Source organism: Coffea eugenioides, chromosome 3 (assembly GCF_003713205.1).
Source record: "Coffea eugenioides isolate CCC68of chromosome 3, Ceug_1.0, whole genome shotgun sequence".
Taxonomy (NCBI): domain Eukaryota; kingdom Viridiplantae; phylum Streptophyta; class Magnoliopsida; order Gentianales; family Rubiaceae; genus Coffea; species Coffea eugenioides.
Window position 1 is genome coordinate 9168629 of NC_040037.1, and position 15887 is coordinate 9184515.

The window sequence follows — 15887 nt, forward strand, 5'->3', positions numbered from 1 at the left end:
TCAATCGAAATTGAATAGTCCCATATCGTTTGTTGAGTGTGTGCGTAAGTAGTATTTAAGTTTCGTGGGTGATAGGGTGTAATTTGTTAGTAATTGTTATTAGTAATTTCCCCTTTTATCCCTGATAAATAGTGTGCTAATTTCTGATATTTACTCATATTTGGTATCTGGACTTCATTTCAGGAATGAAGCAGAAAACCACTAAAAAGGAAGGACTTTATGGAAAATAGGGAGACTTCTAAGGGCTTCAATTCTTGGGCCTTTGAATTGGTGGGGGACCACAAGCTAAAAAGGCATCTACTCCTTTGGGCTCTTAAAAGAAAGCTACGGAAAGAGACTTGGGGGCAAGAAGTACTTTGAAGGTTTTGTCCACATGTGTGGGGACCACCTAGAGAGCCTTGAGTCATCTTTCTTTTATTGCTTAAATAGAGAGAACGTAGGGTAGGAGGGACATCTCTAGTTTTAGTCTTTTAGTGTAGCTTTACTTTTTCCTTCTTTTGACTGGCCTCTGACACACGCCAGGTGTTCGACAAAATCCCCCAACGGGAAAAACACTTTTTATTCCTTGCTTCTTAATAGAAAACGCTATGCCTTTGCGATCCATTAATTCGTGTGGTGATTTAATTATGCGGCGTGGCTAAATCTTCCATCTAGTCAAGGGTCAACTCGACGGCGCAGTCCCGAAAATCTGTGAGATCTAATTAGTTTTCACGTGTTCCTTTATTTATTAATATTTGCACGTAATCTGCTTGAATTTTCATGGGATTATTTTATTAATTGGATGTCAAGGGCCCGATGTTCAATGTGATTTATTAATCTCGTGCCAATTTAATCAATTAAATCCGTAATTGTTTGATTGATTAATGTTAGTGGCAACTGGTGTGTTTACACATTAGGGGAACGTGCAATCTAATTTAAATAACCCTCGTAGCGTGTTATTGGTTAGGGCTAGGTTTTTCTAGTTATTAATGCAATTAGGAAATTAATTCCTACGGTCGTACCTAGGAGTACTTTTCTGGTTAGAGGTGATTAATGGTCGTACCTTGGTCATCTATAATTTAAGGAAAAATTGGTCGTCAGACTATAACTAGCCTATTAATACATTAAGTGAACCTCTCTTGCATCAATGATCGGATGATTGGACTGTGCCTGAATAGTTGTACCCTTGGCTAGAACTTATTTATTCTTGATTTAATTCCTGTTTTACTTGTGCTAGTGATTTACTTATTTTTAATTAAATTGTTTAATTATTTTTAGTTTCATTCCGGTGAAATCCCCCCTTATCAATTGGACTTTAAAAAGAGACAGATATCCCCAGTCCCTGAGGAGACGACCCTACTTGCCACTGTCTACTATTCAGTAATTCTTGTCAATTAATTAATTCTGGTATATCGGGTTAAGCAAACTCTTCGGGAACAGGGTGAATCAAGTAACCCATTGCACACCTAGAGTCCCTGCTCCAGTACTTAGGATTGATTATTGACTGCTTTTAGTGGTATCTAGGTTCTATATTTATTCTTATTATTGCACAGGCCGACGACCTGTCAATTTTTGGCGCCGTTGCCGGGGACTGGCGTTATTATTTGTTTCTTTATTAAGTTCATTTTCGCTCTAATTTTCTGGTATTTTTCTAGTGTATGCCGCGATCTTCTCGTACAGGTAATTTGGTTTTTGACCCTGAGGTAGAGAAGACTGCGCGTAGGACAAGGAAGGAGACCAGACAGCTCAGAGAGGAGCACTCCAGTGCTACATCTCAGAGACCTGAGTCAGGAGTTGAACCAACAGATTCACTTGGTGATTCTTCGAGTGACTCAGAGCAAGAAGAAATTTCCATGGCTAATGCACGAACATTAAGGGAGTTGGCTGCCCCTGATTTAAATCAGCAGCCTTTATGCATTACTTTCCCGAGTTTGAGTGATAACACTTCCTTTGAATTGAAATCAGGTCTAATTCATCTTTTACCTTCTTTTCATGGCTTACCAGGTGAGGAGCCGTATAAGCATCTGCAGGAGTTTGATGTCGTGTGCAATAGTATGAAACCCCCGGGAATCACTGAAGAGCAGATAAAAATGAGGGCGTTCCCCTTCTCCCTGAAAGATTCTGCGAAGGACTGGCTGTACTACCTGTCACCAGGTAGCATCACCACGTGGGACCAATTGAAGAAAAAATTTTTAGATAAATATTTTCCTGCATCCAGGGCTGCAAGCCTAAGGAAAGAAATCTGCGGGATCAAGCAACATCCAGGGGAGTCACTCTATGAGTATTGGGAACGGTTCAAGAACTTGTTACACAAGTGTCCCCAGCACCAGATAAGTGAGCAGTTGCTCATTCAGTATTTTTATGAGGGGCTCCTATTCAGAGATAGGAGCATAATTGATGCTGCAAGTGGAGGGGCACTGGTGAACAAGACCCCTCAGGAAGCACGGGAGCTAATAGAGGGGATGGCAGAAAATTCACAACAATTCGGTACGAAAGAGGATGTCCCAATACGCAAGGTGAACGAGATAGAGACACCATCTGTCCAGCAGCAGCTAACTAAGTTGACCTCGTTTGTGAGGCAACTGGCTGTAGAGAGAGCAACTCAGGCCAGGGTGTGCGGGATTTGCACTGGTATGGGACACTCTACTGACATGTGCCCAATGCTTCAGGAAGAAACTGCAGAACAGGTGAACATGGCTGGTCACGCACCCGCGCCAAGAAGAGCCTATGACCCGTACTCGAATACGTACAATCCCGGCTGGAAGGACCACCCAAATCTCAGTTATGGAGGAAATAGGCAGCCCAACTATACACCGAACAGGCAGTCTAATTTCGTGCCAAATAAGCCACCAGGGTCTAATTTCGTGCCAAATAAGCCACCAGGGTACCAGCAGCAGTACCAACCCCGACCACCTCCGGCCCCAAGCTCTGGTACATCTTTGGAAGAGATGATGAAACAAGTGATGACAACCATGGCGCAAAATCAGCAAAGGACGGAGGCAACCATTATGCAATATCAGCAAAGGACGGACTCCGAAATGCAGGACATGAGGAATCAGATAAGTCAGATGGCCACAACAATCAACCGTTTGGATTCCCAGAACCAAGGTAAATTGCCGTCTCAGCCTGAGTTGAACCCAAAGAATGTGAGCGCCATGACCTTGCGGAGTGGCAAGGAGGTTCAAGGACCTGACCCGGTAATTCCAAAGGACAAGGACGAGAATCAAATTGAAAAAGAGTTGGAAGAGGAGGGCGGTGATAATAAAAATTCAAAGGTAATCCCTGACCCACTCATGCCAGTTAGATCCACCCCACCTCCCTTCCCAAGCAGATTGGAGAAACCAAGGAAGCAGGACAAGGAGAAAGAGGTCCTAGAGATCTTTCGCAAAGTGGAGATCAACATTCCTCTTCTGGATGCGATTAAGCAGGTCCCCAGATACGCAAAATTTTTAAGGGACCTGTGTGTCAACCGAAGGCGATTGAAGGGGGATGAGAGAGTGGTAGTGGGAGAAAATGTGTCAGCAATTCTGCAACGAAAGCTTCCTCCGAAATGCGGAGACCCAGGTATGTTCACTATTCCATGTAGAATAGGCAATATCTTGATTGGAAAGGCTATGTTGGATTTAGGAGCCTCAATTAATGTGATGCCCAAGTCTATATATGCTTCATTGAGCTTAGGTCCCTTAAAAGAGACTGGGATAATAATCCAACTAGCTGACCGAACTAATGCATACCCTGACGGGTTGATTGAGGATGTTTTGGTGAAAATTAATGAATTGGTTTTCCCTGCTGATTTTTACGTGCTTGATATGGACGATGAACACTCTCACGACCCATCACCTTTACTGCTAGGTAGACCCTTCTTGAGCACAGCTCGAACTAAAATAGATGTTAATAAGGGCACTCTATCTATGGAATTTGATGGTGAGGTTGTTCATTTTAATATTTTCGAGTCAATGAAATATCCTTCAGAATCACATGTTGGCTCTGTTTTCTCTATAAATGCTATTGATTCTGCTGTACGTGAAGTCTTTGAAGTTGAAGGCAGGGATGAGTTGGAAGTTGCCTTGACCAGGCACTTCGAGTCAGAGATGACCACTGAGATAGAGTTGAGTGAAGAGCTCAAATGTGTGATTGGAGCGTTGCAGACGTTGCCAACCACAAGGATAAGGTATGACCTCGCACCCGTTTTTATACCTGAACCTCACCAGAGGCTGCTTCCATCTGTGGTGCAGGCGCCGGCTTTAGAATTGAAACCGCTGCCAAAACACCTAAAGTATGCGTACTTAGGCGAGGGGGAGACACTCCCAGTGATTATCTCCGCCAGTTTATCAACAGTCCAAGAAGACAAATTGATTCGAGTTTTGAGGGACCATAAGCAGGCGATAGGATGGACTATCGCCGATATCAAGGGAATTAGCCCCGCGGTATGTACACATCGGATTCGACTCGAGGAGGGCGCTAGACCTATTCGGCAGGCTCAAAGGAGATTGAATCCTCTCATGATGGAGGTAGTGAAGAAAGAGATCCTAAAACTACTGGATGTGGGGATAATTTTTGCTATATCAGATAGCCCCTGGGTAAGTCCAGTACAGGTGGTCCCAAAGAAGGCAGGGGTGACGGTAGAATCAAATCAGGAGGGTGAGCTCGTACCAGTCAGGAAGCCCACTGGGTGGCGGCAGTGCATAGATTATAGGAAGTTGAACGCCGTCACGAAAAAGGATCACTTTCCCCTTCCCTTCATTGATCAAATGGTAGAACGATTAGCAGGTCGAGCTTATTATTGTTTTTTGGATGGATTTTCAGGTTATTTCCAGATTGCTATCGCACCTGAGGACCAGGAGAAGACTACCTTCACGTGTCCGTTTGGAACATTTGCATACCGGAGGATGCCATTTGGGCTATGCAATGCACCTGCTACCTTCCAGCGCTGTATGGTAAGTATTTTTTCAGAATATGTTGAGAAGATTATTGAGATTTTCATGGATGATTTCAGTGTGTATGGGGAAAGTTTTGATAACTGCCTAGATAACCTGAAATTGATTCTAATAAGGTGCATAGAAGCTAATCTCGTGCTCAATTGGGAAAAATGCCATTTTATGGTCGAACATGGGATAGTTTTGGGTCATGTGGTATCGTCTAGGGGTATTGAGGTTGATAAGGCAAAAATAGATGTTATATCTACTTTACCTTACCCCGCGAGTGTGCGGGAAGTGCGTTCGTTTTTGGGTCACGCAGGTTTCTACAGGAGATTTATAAAGGACTTCTCCAAGATTGGAGCGCCCCTGTTCCAACTTTTGCAAAAAGAGGTATCTTTCGAGTTCGATGAGTCATGTAAAGGGGCGTTTGATAGGTTGAAGGAGCTATTGACCTCCTCACCTATTATCCAACCCCCCGATTGGAACCTACCGTTCGAGATCATGTGCGATGCCAGCGACTATGCCGTGGGCGCGGTGCTGGGTCAAAGAGTGGGGAAGGCAGCTCATGCCATATACTACGCCTCTCGAGCCTTGAACGGAGCTCAGTTGAACTATTCGACCACAGAAAAGGAGCTTTTGGCTGTAATTTTTGCTTTAGAGAAATTTCGGTCCTATTTGCTTGGTGCTAAGGTTATTGTTTTCTCTGATCATGCAGCCTTGCGGTATCTGTTGACTAAGAAAGAGGCGAAGCCGCGACTGATAAGGTGGATACTACTGCTCCAAGAGTTCGACTTGGAGATCAGGGATAAGAAAGGGGCTGAAAATCTGGTAGCAGATCATTTAAGTCGAGTGCAAGTCGTAGAAGAGAACATCCCATTGAGAGAAATTTTTCCCGATGAACATTTATTTTCTATTAATTTGTCTTTGCCTTGGTATGCGGATATGGTTAATTTTCTAGTTACTGACAAGTTTCCTGCAGGATGGCCTAAGGCAAAAAGGGACAAATTGAGGAGTGACGCAAGGTCGTACATCTGGGATGACCCTTACCTCTGGAAACGTGGTGCTGACCAAATCATTCGTAGATGCGTAAGTGAAAATGAATTTCATTCTATTTTAGCTTATTGTCACTCTTTTGCATGTGGAGGTCACTTTGGACCGAAGAGGACGGCTCGTAAGGTTCTTGAAAGTGGATTCTATTGGCCGACCCTCTTTAAGGATACCTACTTATTTTGTAAGTCATGTGATAAGTGTCAACGAGTAGGTAATATTTCTCGAAGGGATCAAATGACCCAAACCCCAATGATTTTTGTTGAGATTTTTGATGTTTGGGGTATTGATTTTATGGGCCCTTTTCCTTCATCTTTCGGTTTTTTGTATATATTGCTTGCCGTAGATTATGTCTCAAAGTGGGTGGAAGCAAAAGCCACCCGCACTAATGATTCTAAGGTGGTTGCAGAATTCATTAAATCTAATATCTTTGTCCGTTTTGGGATGCCACGAGCAATTGTAAGTGATCGGGGTACCCATTTCTGCAACAAGACGATTGCTGCACTTTTTAGGAGGTACGGTGTCTTGCACAAAGTCTCCACGTCTTACCATCCGCAGACAAACGGTCAGGCGGAAGCATCGAACCGGGAGATCAAGTCGATTTTGGAAAAAATGGTTCGACCTGATAGGAAGGACTGGAGTGGGAGACTTGAAGACGCCTTGTGGGCATATCGAACGGCATACAAGACACCAATCGGCATGTCCCCTTACCGTTTGGTATTTGGGAAGCCATGCCACCTCCCTGTCGAGTTCGAGCATAGAGCATTTTGGGCGGTCAAGCAATGCAACATGGATATCGAAGAGGGCGGAATTCAAAGGAAGCTACAGTTACAAGAATTGGAGGAGATTCGCAATGACGCCTACGAGAATGCTGTGATTTATAAGGAGAAAAACAAGATTTTTCATGACCAGCAGGTCTCTAGGAAGACGTTCGAATGTGGGCAAAAAGTTCTACTATACCACTCGAAGTTGAAGTTATTTCCGGGTAAGTTACGTTCTCGCTGGATCGGTCCCTTTGTTGTAACTAATGTCTTTGATTATGGTGCAGTGGAAATCCAGAGTCTAAAGACGGAGAAGAAATTTGTGGTGAATGGTCATCGCCTCAAGCCATATTATGATGAGGTTCCAGTTGAGCGGGTAGAGATGATGCATTTGGAGGACCCAATTTGCTTGGTTTAAGCAAATTATGGGTTATGTCTAGCCAAAGACACTAAAGAAAGGCGCTAGTTTGGGAGGCAACCCGAATATTAGTTTTGTTATTTCTAGTTGTTTTGGTATTTCTAGTTGTTTTTCTTTTGCATTGGGTCATTTACTCGTTGGGTAGTATCAATACTAATATTTCCTTCACTGAATCAGGAAGTGAAATCTTGGCGTGCCCACGCGGTGTTGGTGCCTCCTGAGGTCAGTAGATGAATTGCAATCTTGGCGTGCCCACGCGGTGTTGGTGCCTCCTGAGGTCAGTAGATGAATTGCAATCTTGGCGTGCCAGCCGGCGTTGTGTTTTTCTGAGACCAGAGGACGAAGACGCATCTTGGGCGTGCCCACCGCGGTGTTAGACGACGCCAAACATGTTTTTTCGCTAAGTAAAAAAAAAAAAAATTAAAATTAAAATTAAAAAAAAAAGAGATTTTTCAGCAATTTCCAAGCTGAACGATTACATTAGCGTAATATGAAAAAAAAAAGAAAAAAAATTCCCCTTTCTCTTTTCTTTTTTTTCTTCTTTTTCTTTCTTTTCTTTCTTCTTTCTTTTCTTTTTCTTTCTTCCCCCGTGCTTTTTCCCTTTCTCTTGTTTCTTCATCCAAAGCAGCCGCCGCCTCCAAGCTCCATCGCGCGCCGAGCTGACCGAGCTCCGCGACCACCGCCACCAGCTTCCGCGCGCCGCCGCTGTCGCCAACTCCTCCTCCAAGCCACCAGACGCCGCCACCCAGCCCGCGCGCCGCAGCTCCACCAGCAGCTCGCGGCCAACAACCCCAGCTCTCCTCCAGCTTCGGCCAGGGTCCACGAGCCCGGCGCCGCCTCAGAGCCCCAGCCGACGCCACCAGCCTTCCTCTCGTGCGCGTCACTGGCCTGTCCAAGAGAAGCTGCGCCGCCGCTGCCTTACGCACCTCCATTGCTGGGCATCACCACCTGCTTAAATTAGCAGGTGGAGGTATTGTGATTTCTTCCCCGATTAGCATTAATTATTGGATTTTATTTGTGGGTTTCTTGCTGGGTAAACACAAGGGTTGACTTGGGCATTTTCTAGGGTAAATTTTGGGACTAATTTGGGGGTAATTGCTGCCATCTGTGGGAGATTTGTTGATAATTGTAGTTGAGTTGGACTGCAGTCAATTGCTTCCGGATTTAATTTGTGCTCATTTTTGGCGCTACCTGGGTGTTCAAATCTGTTTTGCTCACTAGGTTGGTTATTTGATTTAATTTCTCCCTCTATACTCACCAGTGGTACAGGTGAGGGTAGTTGTTTAACATCTGATAATCTGTGTTCTGGGCATTTGTGAGTGGGTCCACCCTGTGATTGAGTGGTTGGATAAAGCAGGGGGTGGTTTGGTTATCTTCGGGGGGAACTGTTTGGACAAATCTGAGTTTAATTGCTGCCAAGAGGGGGTATTTTCTACTATTTGTTGAACAGCTAGCCTTTTGTTTACTATTTGTGTCCAAGTTTGGGTGAATTGCTGAGATTGCTGGTTGAATTTGGGGGCGCCCGTGACGCTTATACTTGAATTTGGGGGCGCCCGTGACGCTTATACTTGTTTATTGGGGGCGCCCGTGACGCTTATAATTGCTACTTGGTTGTTTTGGTTTGCCTGTTGGTCACCATGGTGAAGCCTCGATCTTCTTCCAAGTCTAGGACCCCTAGGACTCCTCAGCCCCCTCCGCCCCAGCATTCCATTCCCGCCTCTGACCCCTCACACGATCCTTCCTCCTCTGGGAGGCGGGCTCGTCTTGGGCGACAAAGAGGCGTCCATATCGCTGACCCTGCACATTTTGGGGGTCATTTGGCCTTCACCCGGACAGCCGACAAGCGGCGCTATGAAGCGGCTTGTGAACGACGGATCATTCCTTGTCGTTATCGGGACCCCGCCACCTTGGGCCTTCTAAATATTAGCGTTCCCTTTCACGATTTGATTGAAGCGATCGGGTGGCGCCCCTATTCTCGTATCACTGACCTTCCGGCTTTTGTCGAGTTGGTTAGGGAGTTTTATGCCACGTTTGAGTTTGACCTTCCCACTAATTACACAGTTTCTACCCCTGATGTCATCCGCTTCCGTTTAATGGGCCAGGAATTCCACCATTCCATAACCGACTTCAATCTGGCCTTCGGTTTCATTGACCCTGCTTATGCTGAGTCTAGGGAGTATGCCGAGAGTGCATGTGACTATGTCCAGCCGTTTTTCTCCCGCTATCGCTTTCTTTGGGATGATATGTCTGTAGACAGGGATAACTATGACCCTCGTCTATCAAAGGGGTCCTATCTGAAAGACCCGGCCTCTCGCTATATCCACCGTTTTTTGGCTTACAGTTTCTCTGGTAGGCGAGATAGTTCGGGCATTCTGTCAAAGCCCGAATTTTTCTTTATATGGTGCATGCAAAACAACAAAAAGGTTAATCTTGGGTGTTGGCTCGCGTCTCAATTCAAGTCCATTTTGCCTAAAAAGCAACGCCCCTTGATTCTTGGTTCTTACATTACTCACTTGGCAATTAATTTGCATGTACTTGATATTTCTAACCATAACTTGCATATAGCCTGCCAAATGGAGCCTTTGGATATCCCGTGCCTAGAGAAAATGGGCTTAGTTCGGGAGGGCGACAATGGTTGGGAGGTTGTCCCCCCGGGGCCTCTACGCCCTCCCCCTCGGTCATCTTCTGCCCGAGCTTCCACTGAGGGCGGCGATCCTGGACCGTCTCCCTCCGTTCCTCCCCATTCCGGCCATACGGATGAGGAATGGAACCAGCTACGCAACACAGTCGAGCGGCTTGAGATTCGGCAGAAACACATGGACGTTAACATTCACAATATGGCGCAGAATCTAGCGGCATTTATGCAGCAGGCCGGGTTCCCTCCGCAGCTTCCGCCCAACCCCCCTTGTCTTGACGACGTCAGGGAAGTACCGTTGCCCCTTCCGTTTTCTCTGATATTATATTATCACATTGGGGGCAATGTGCCATTTAGGTGTGGGGGGGGTCTTTGTTTGAGTGCTCGATATTTCCCATTTCCGTTTCTGGGGTGTTTTCCTATGTCTTTAGTTCAGTGTTTTCTGTTTTGTGTTTTCCGTTTTAGGCGTTGTTCCTTTATCCCTTTTGGGTGTTTGTCCCTTACTTTTGTCTTGGTGAATATGTTTGGCAGCTCACTTTTCCATTGCTAGTGGTAGTTTATACTATGAATTGGGTTTTAGTGGCGAGTAAAAGCACGCTGTCTTGGTGAATGCTTTGAGTTTAACGACTGGGTGCAATTTATGGCTAACTTGTCTAGGCAATGCAAATACTTTGCTGGCAGTGTTGTCTGGATTGGTCTCCTGTCGACCTTAGTTCTCCATATTTAGGAAATGACGCAGGCTATGATCTTTAAATACCTGGTATTTTGGTGTTATTGGTGAATAACGTATGGCTTTACTCCGCTAGTGTCGCCACCCAGTAACCGGGGGTCTTCACCACACGTGTCGGTTCTCGCGTCAAACAGTGGCGATATCTATGAGTAAGTGGTCCTGGAGCTGTGAAAAGTTGAGTAACTGGGCTCTTTCATCTAAAAATGTCAGAGTTCACGTCAAAAAACTTGAATAGCTCGGGACTAAGCATTATTCGCGCAATTTATTAATAAAAAAAAAAAACAAAAAACAAAAAGGGAAAAATCAGATGTGGAAAATGTGAGTTTATGATCATGTTGGCCTGCCGATCCTTGGTTCGCACTGTTGAGATTTTGGTTGTCAGTTGACTGAATTGCTGACTGTTGCTAGTTAATATTTGAATTTCCTAGGTGAGTTAACCATGAATTGGACAGGTCTAGGAACTTGGGAGCTAACCGGGAGGGATATGTCTTGACACTTAGCCACTAGATCTTGATTCCGGTATACACACAGCTGGCAATGATATTGTTGAAGCTGGCCATTGTTGGGTTGAATTGTCCTCATGCTTGAGGGCAAGCATGATTCAGGTGTGGGGGGAATTGATAGGGTGTAATTTGTTAGTAATTGTTATTAGTAATTTCCCCTTTTATCCCTGATAAATAGTGTGCTAATTTCTGATATTTACTCATATTTGGTATCTGGACTTCATTTCAGGAATGAAGCAGAAAACCACTAAAAAGGAAGGACTTTATGGAAAATAGGGAGACTTCTAAGGGCTTCAATTCTTGGGCCTTTGAATTGGTGGGGGACCACAAGCTAAAAAGGCATCTACTCCTTTGGGCTCTTAAAAGAAAGCTACGGAAAGAGACTTGGGGGCAAGAAGTACTTTGAAGGTTTTGTCCACATGTGTGGGGACCACCTAGAGAGCCTTGAGTCATCTTTCTTTTATTGCTTAAATAGAGAGAACGTAGGGTAGGAGGGACATCTCTAGTTTTAGTCTTTTAGTGTAGCTTTACTTTTTCCTTCTTTTGACTGGCCTCTGACACACGCCAGGTGTTCGACAAAATCCCCCAACGGGAAAAACACTTTTTATTCCTTGCTTCTTAATAGAAAACGCTATGCCTTTGCGATCCATTAATTCGTGTGGTGATTTAATTATGCGGCGTGGCTAAATCTTCCATCTAGTCAAGGGTCAACTCGACGGCGCAGTCCCGAAAATCTGTGAGATCTAATTAGTTTTCACGTGTTCCTTTATTTATTAATATTTGCACGTAATCTGCTTGAATTTTCATGGGATTATTTTATTAATTGGATGTCAAGGGCCCGATGTTCAATGTGATTTATTAATCTCGTGCCAATTTAATCAATTAAATCCGTAATTGTTTGATTGATTAATGTTAGTGGCAACTGGTGTGTTTACACATTAGGGGAACGTGCAATCTAATTTAAATAACCCTCGTAGCGTGTTATTGGTTAGGGCTAGGTTTTTCTAGTTATTAATGCAATTAGGAAATTAATTCCTACGGTCGTACCTAGGAGTACTTTTCTGGTTAGAGGTGATTAATGGTCGTACCTTGGTCATCTATAATTTAAGGAAAAATTGGTCGTCAGACTATAACTAGCCTATTAATACATTAAGTGAACCTCTCTTGCATCAATGATCGGATGATTGGACTGTGCCTGAATAGTTGTACCCTTGGCTAGAACTTATTTATTCTTGATTTAATTCCTGTTTTACTTGTGCTAGTGATTTACTTATTTTTAATTAAATTGTTTAATTATTTTTAGTTTCATTCCGGTGAAATCCCCCCTTATCAATTGGACTTTAAAAAGAGACAGATATCCCCAGTCCCTGAGGAGACGACCCTACTTGCCACTGTCTACTATTCAGTAATTCTTGTCAATTAATTAATTCTGGTATATCGGGTTAAGCAAACTCTTCGGGAACAGGGTGAATCAAGTAACCCATTGCACACCTAGAGTCCCTGCTCCAGTACTTAGGATTGATTATTGACTGCTTTTAGTGGTATCTAGGTTCTATATTTATTCTTATTATTGCACAGGCCGACGACCTGTCAGTGGGTGTAACCAAAAGTCAGCAATTACCTTTTTGTTGTATCTTGTAGGGTTAATTTAAGTATTGTTTATAAATTTCTTGTCAAAAGAAAAAAAATCTGGTGGCGAGGTTAAAATCAGAGTGAACGAGTGCTAGTTAGTACTTAGTAGAGACTCTCCTGTTCCCTCTCCTTATGTCTCACATCGTTTATTAAGTGTGTGCGTGAATAGTACTTAAGTTTCATGGTGCAACTAAAAGTTAGCAATTGCCTTTTTATTATATCTTGTGTGATTAATTTAAGTGTTGTTTATGAACTTCTTGTCAAAAGAATAATACAAGACACAATTTAATTGTTAAGTGTGTGCGTGAGTAGTACTTAAGTTTCATGAATGCAATTAAAAGTCAGTAATTGCTTTTTAGCTGTATCTTGTGGGATTAATTTAAGTGTTGCTTGTCAAAAGAATAGTACGAGACACAATTATTCCGCGGCCCAAGTTCAATTGTGCAGGTCCCTATTCTCATGTCATTTTTCTCCTGGTGGGGCAAGGGATCTGTGGAGGCAATGCTTTTATCTGCTGGCATGTTTCTTATCCATTCATAGGGAAGTTCCTTGGTTCATCTCTTGCAGAAACATCTCATTGGAGAGGAGGGGTCGGCAAATATTCTTGACATTCAACTCCAACACCAGAGCTTTTCCAGTCTCCTCTCCTGAGGTGAAATTCTTGGTATGATTGAAACTCCAGATCTTCTGAGCATTTACTCTAGTTTTTCTGAATATCGTCCATTATTTGTGGTACAACAGCTTCGCTAGCGCTTCAGTTCATCTATATGCTAAAATCCTCTTGTTAATAAGTACTCGCTAGTCCTATTTGTTACGCTGAATTTCATCCGTAATTTAGTAAAATGCTTATGGTGTGCTAGCTGGAATCTCTCAAACATCAAAATAAGAATATAGCTGTTGCCTCGTTATCGTTTGTGATAATCAAAGAGGTGAAATCTCCCAAAGCCTGATTGTTTTTCTGTTTCTTTGTCTGTATCCGAAAGTTTGCCTATTAAGTATTCCATTACAGAAAAGAAGTTGGGCTATCCAAACCTTACCTTTTCTTGAACTTATTAGGTGGTCACAGTAATGCATACAAAGATTATTACCTTTATAGCATGCTACATAAGTAACCATGATGAACAACCACAAAACTGTGCTGTTTTCTTTCATTTTTGTTTCTGTTCATTCCTTAGTGCAGCGGTTTTTCCTGAAGTAAACATGCAGCATAGTGAAGGACAAGACGTCTCAGAAGACATCTCCATCACCATTCAAAAAGAGCTAGCTGGTGTTATTGACTCAGAGTTACAATGCAGCAGCATCTTTAGAATACACAACCTACTGCGGAAGGTAAATGAGAGTGCTTATGAACCAGAGATCATAGCAATTGGACCATATCATCACAGAAAATCTGATCTCAAGAGCATGAAGGAACACAAGTTGCTGTATCTGAAATTACTTCTTGGTCAAAATATTGACGTGAAAAAATGTGTTGAAGCAGTGAAGCCACTGGAGAAAGATGCACGAAAATACTATGCAGAGCCCATAGACCCAGAACTTTCACCACAAGAATTTGTCAAAATGATGGTGTTAGATGGCTGTTTTATCATAAAATTATTACTACTTAACTTCGAAAGAATGGATTCGGTAGACAACAATGATCCTATTTTCAAACAGGATTGGATTCTGAACAGTTTACAGCGCGATTTAATGTTATTGGAGAACCAGCTTCCTTTCTTCATTCTCTGCAAATTGTATGAAACACTTGAGCTTCCAGACCAAGGAAGTGGATTGATTAGGCTTGCCTTGAACTTTTTCGTTGATCTTTTACCAGTTCAAGTGTCAGCAAACAAAAATGGAAATCCAATGGGCAGCATCGGACATTTGCTTGACGAGACCGGAAATCCACTGGAGGACATCAGGCATTTGCTTGACTTGATTCACAGATTTTGGTCGACTTCAAAACTCAAGGCTCAAAATGATGTGGAAAGGAGTACAGGAGAGTACGAGTCGATCCGTTGTTCCACACAATGTCATTTGCTTGACTTGATTCATAGATATTGGCCTCAAAATGATGTGAAAAGGAGCACAGGAGAGTTTGAGTTGATCCCTTGTTCCACACAACTTGCAGAGGCTGGAATCAAGTTACTGAAAATCGACCAAGTAGACATATTTGACATACAATTTGACAATGGTTCACTGCAGATCCCAACATTGGTCATTGAAGACCGGACGGAATCTTTCCTCCGAAACCTCATTGCCTATGAGCAATATTCTGGGGGTGGGGGCTATGTGACAGACTATGTGACATTCTTGGGTTGCCTCATCAAGTCTAAAAAGGATGTAACAGAACTCTCCCGCCATGGAATCATTCATAACTTAGTTGGTGAGAGTGAAATCATCTCTGAAATGTTTAACAAAATGATTGTCTGCGTAGTTGGGCCAAGTAGAAATTTCCGTTACGCTGAGATATTCAGTAGAGTGAACATCCATTGTGACAGACGTATGAACCGATGGTTGGCTAAGTTAAGGAGAAATTATTTGAACAGTCCTTGGGGAATAATTTCGATTATTGCTGCTTCTCTTCTGCTGCTACTCACTTTGTTGCAGACTATATTTTCGATTTTATCTTGGAAGAACCATCATTAGTTTGACAAATTAAGACCATCTGTTAGTTTGTCGAAGACTATGTAACAAGACATTTGAGTTTCTGTCCTGTTGCAACTTGCGAGCTTTGGATCAAGGACCATTTGATTTTCAATGTTGTACTTCTATATTATATGGAACTGTGCTTTTGTTTTCCACTAAAACCTTTCTGCTTTACCTTGTCAACTTTCATCATGCCATGTTTATTCAAGAGTCAAATTCAAATCACTAATCATAAATCAAAATTTCAAATGCATCTTGAATTTTCTATGCAAAGTGTTCGATTTCTGGGCTTTTAGCTGGGTTGTTTTTTCACTTTCAATGAGAAAACCAAATTAAGGTTCAATTCTGTGCCTTCCTATTCTTGTCCTCTCTTCTTCGGCCAGAGCTTTTGGTCTATTTTGGTACTAACAACGTGCATGCTAAAGTCTGACATTTTCCAACTTTCTGTGGCAAATGTTTAACTAACTATTTTATGGAGCAAAAATCCTTTACTACATGAAAGACTGTACTTGAGACGTAGCTATTTCACGAAATTGGTTTGTAATTTCCTTTCAAGGATTGGATCAAGGTCCTATGATTCTGCAAGGTGTACGAGTTTCAGGAGGTTTTTTTTTTTTTTTTTTTGCGTATTAGAA

General features: G+C 42.9%; 1 protein-coding gene across 3 annotated transcripts; it reads left to right on the forward strand.

Moving 5' to 3' along the window:
- Positions 1–13116: 13116 nt before the first annotated feature.
- LOC113764801 (UPF0481 protein At3g47200-like) lies at positions 13117–15413 on the forward strand. Of its 3 annotated transcripts, none has more exons than XM_027308801.1 (2): positions 13117–13288; positions 13800–15413. In XM_027308801.1, the coding sequence occupies exon 2, from the start codon at positions 13825–13827 to the stop codon at positions 15250–15252; it is 1428 nt and encodes a 475-aa protein (XP_027164602.1). In that variant the 5' UTR covers positions 13117–13288; positions 13800–13824; the 3' UTR covers positions 15253–15413. The 3 variants fall into 3 exon arrangements, with proteins under 3 accessions (XP_027164602.1, XP_027164603.1, XP_027164604.1); XM_027308802.1 differs by having other exon boundaries at positions 13805–15413; XM_027308803.1 differs by having other exon boundaries at positions 13820–15413.
- The last annotated feature ends 474 nt before the right edge of the window (positions 15414–15887 follow it).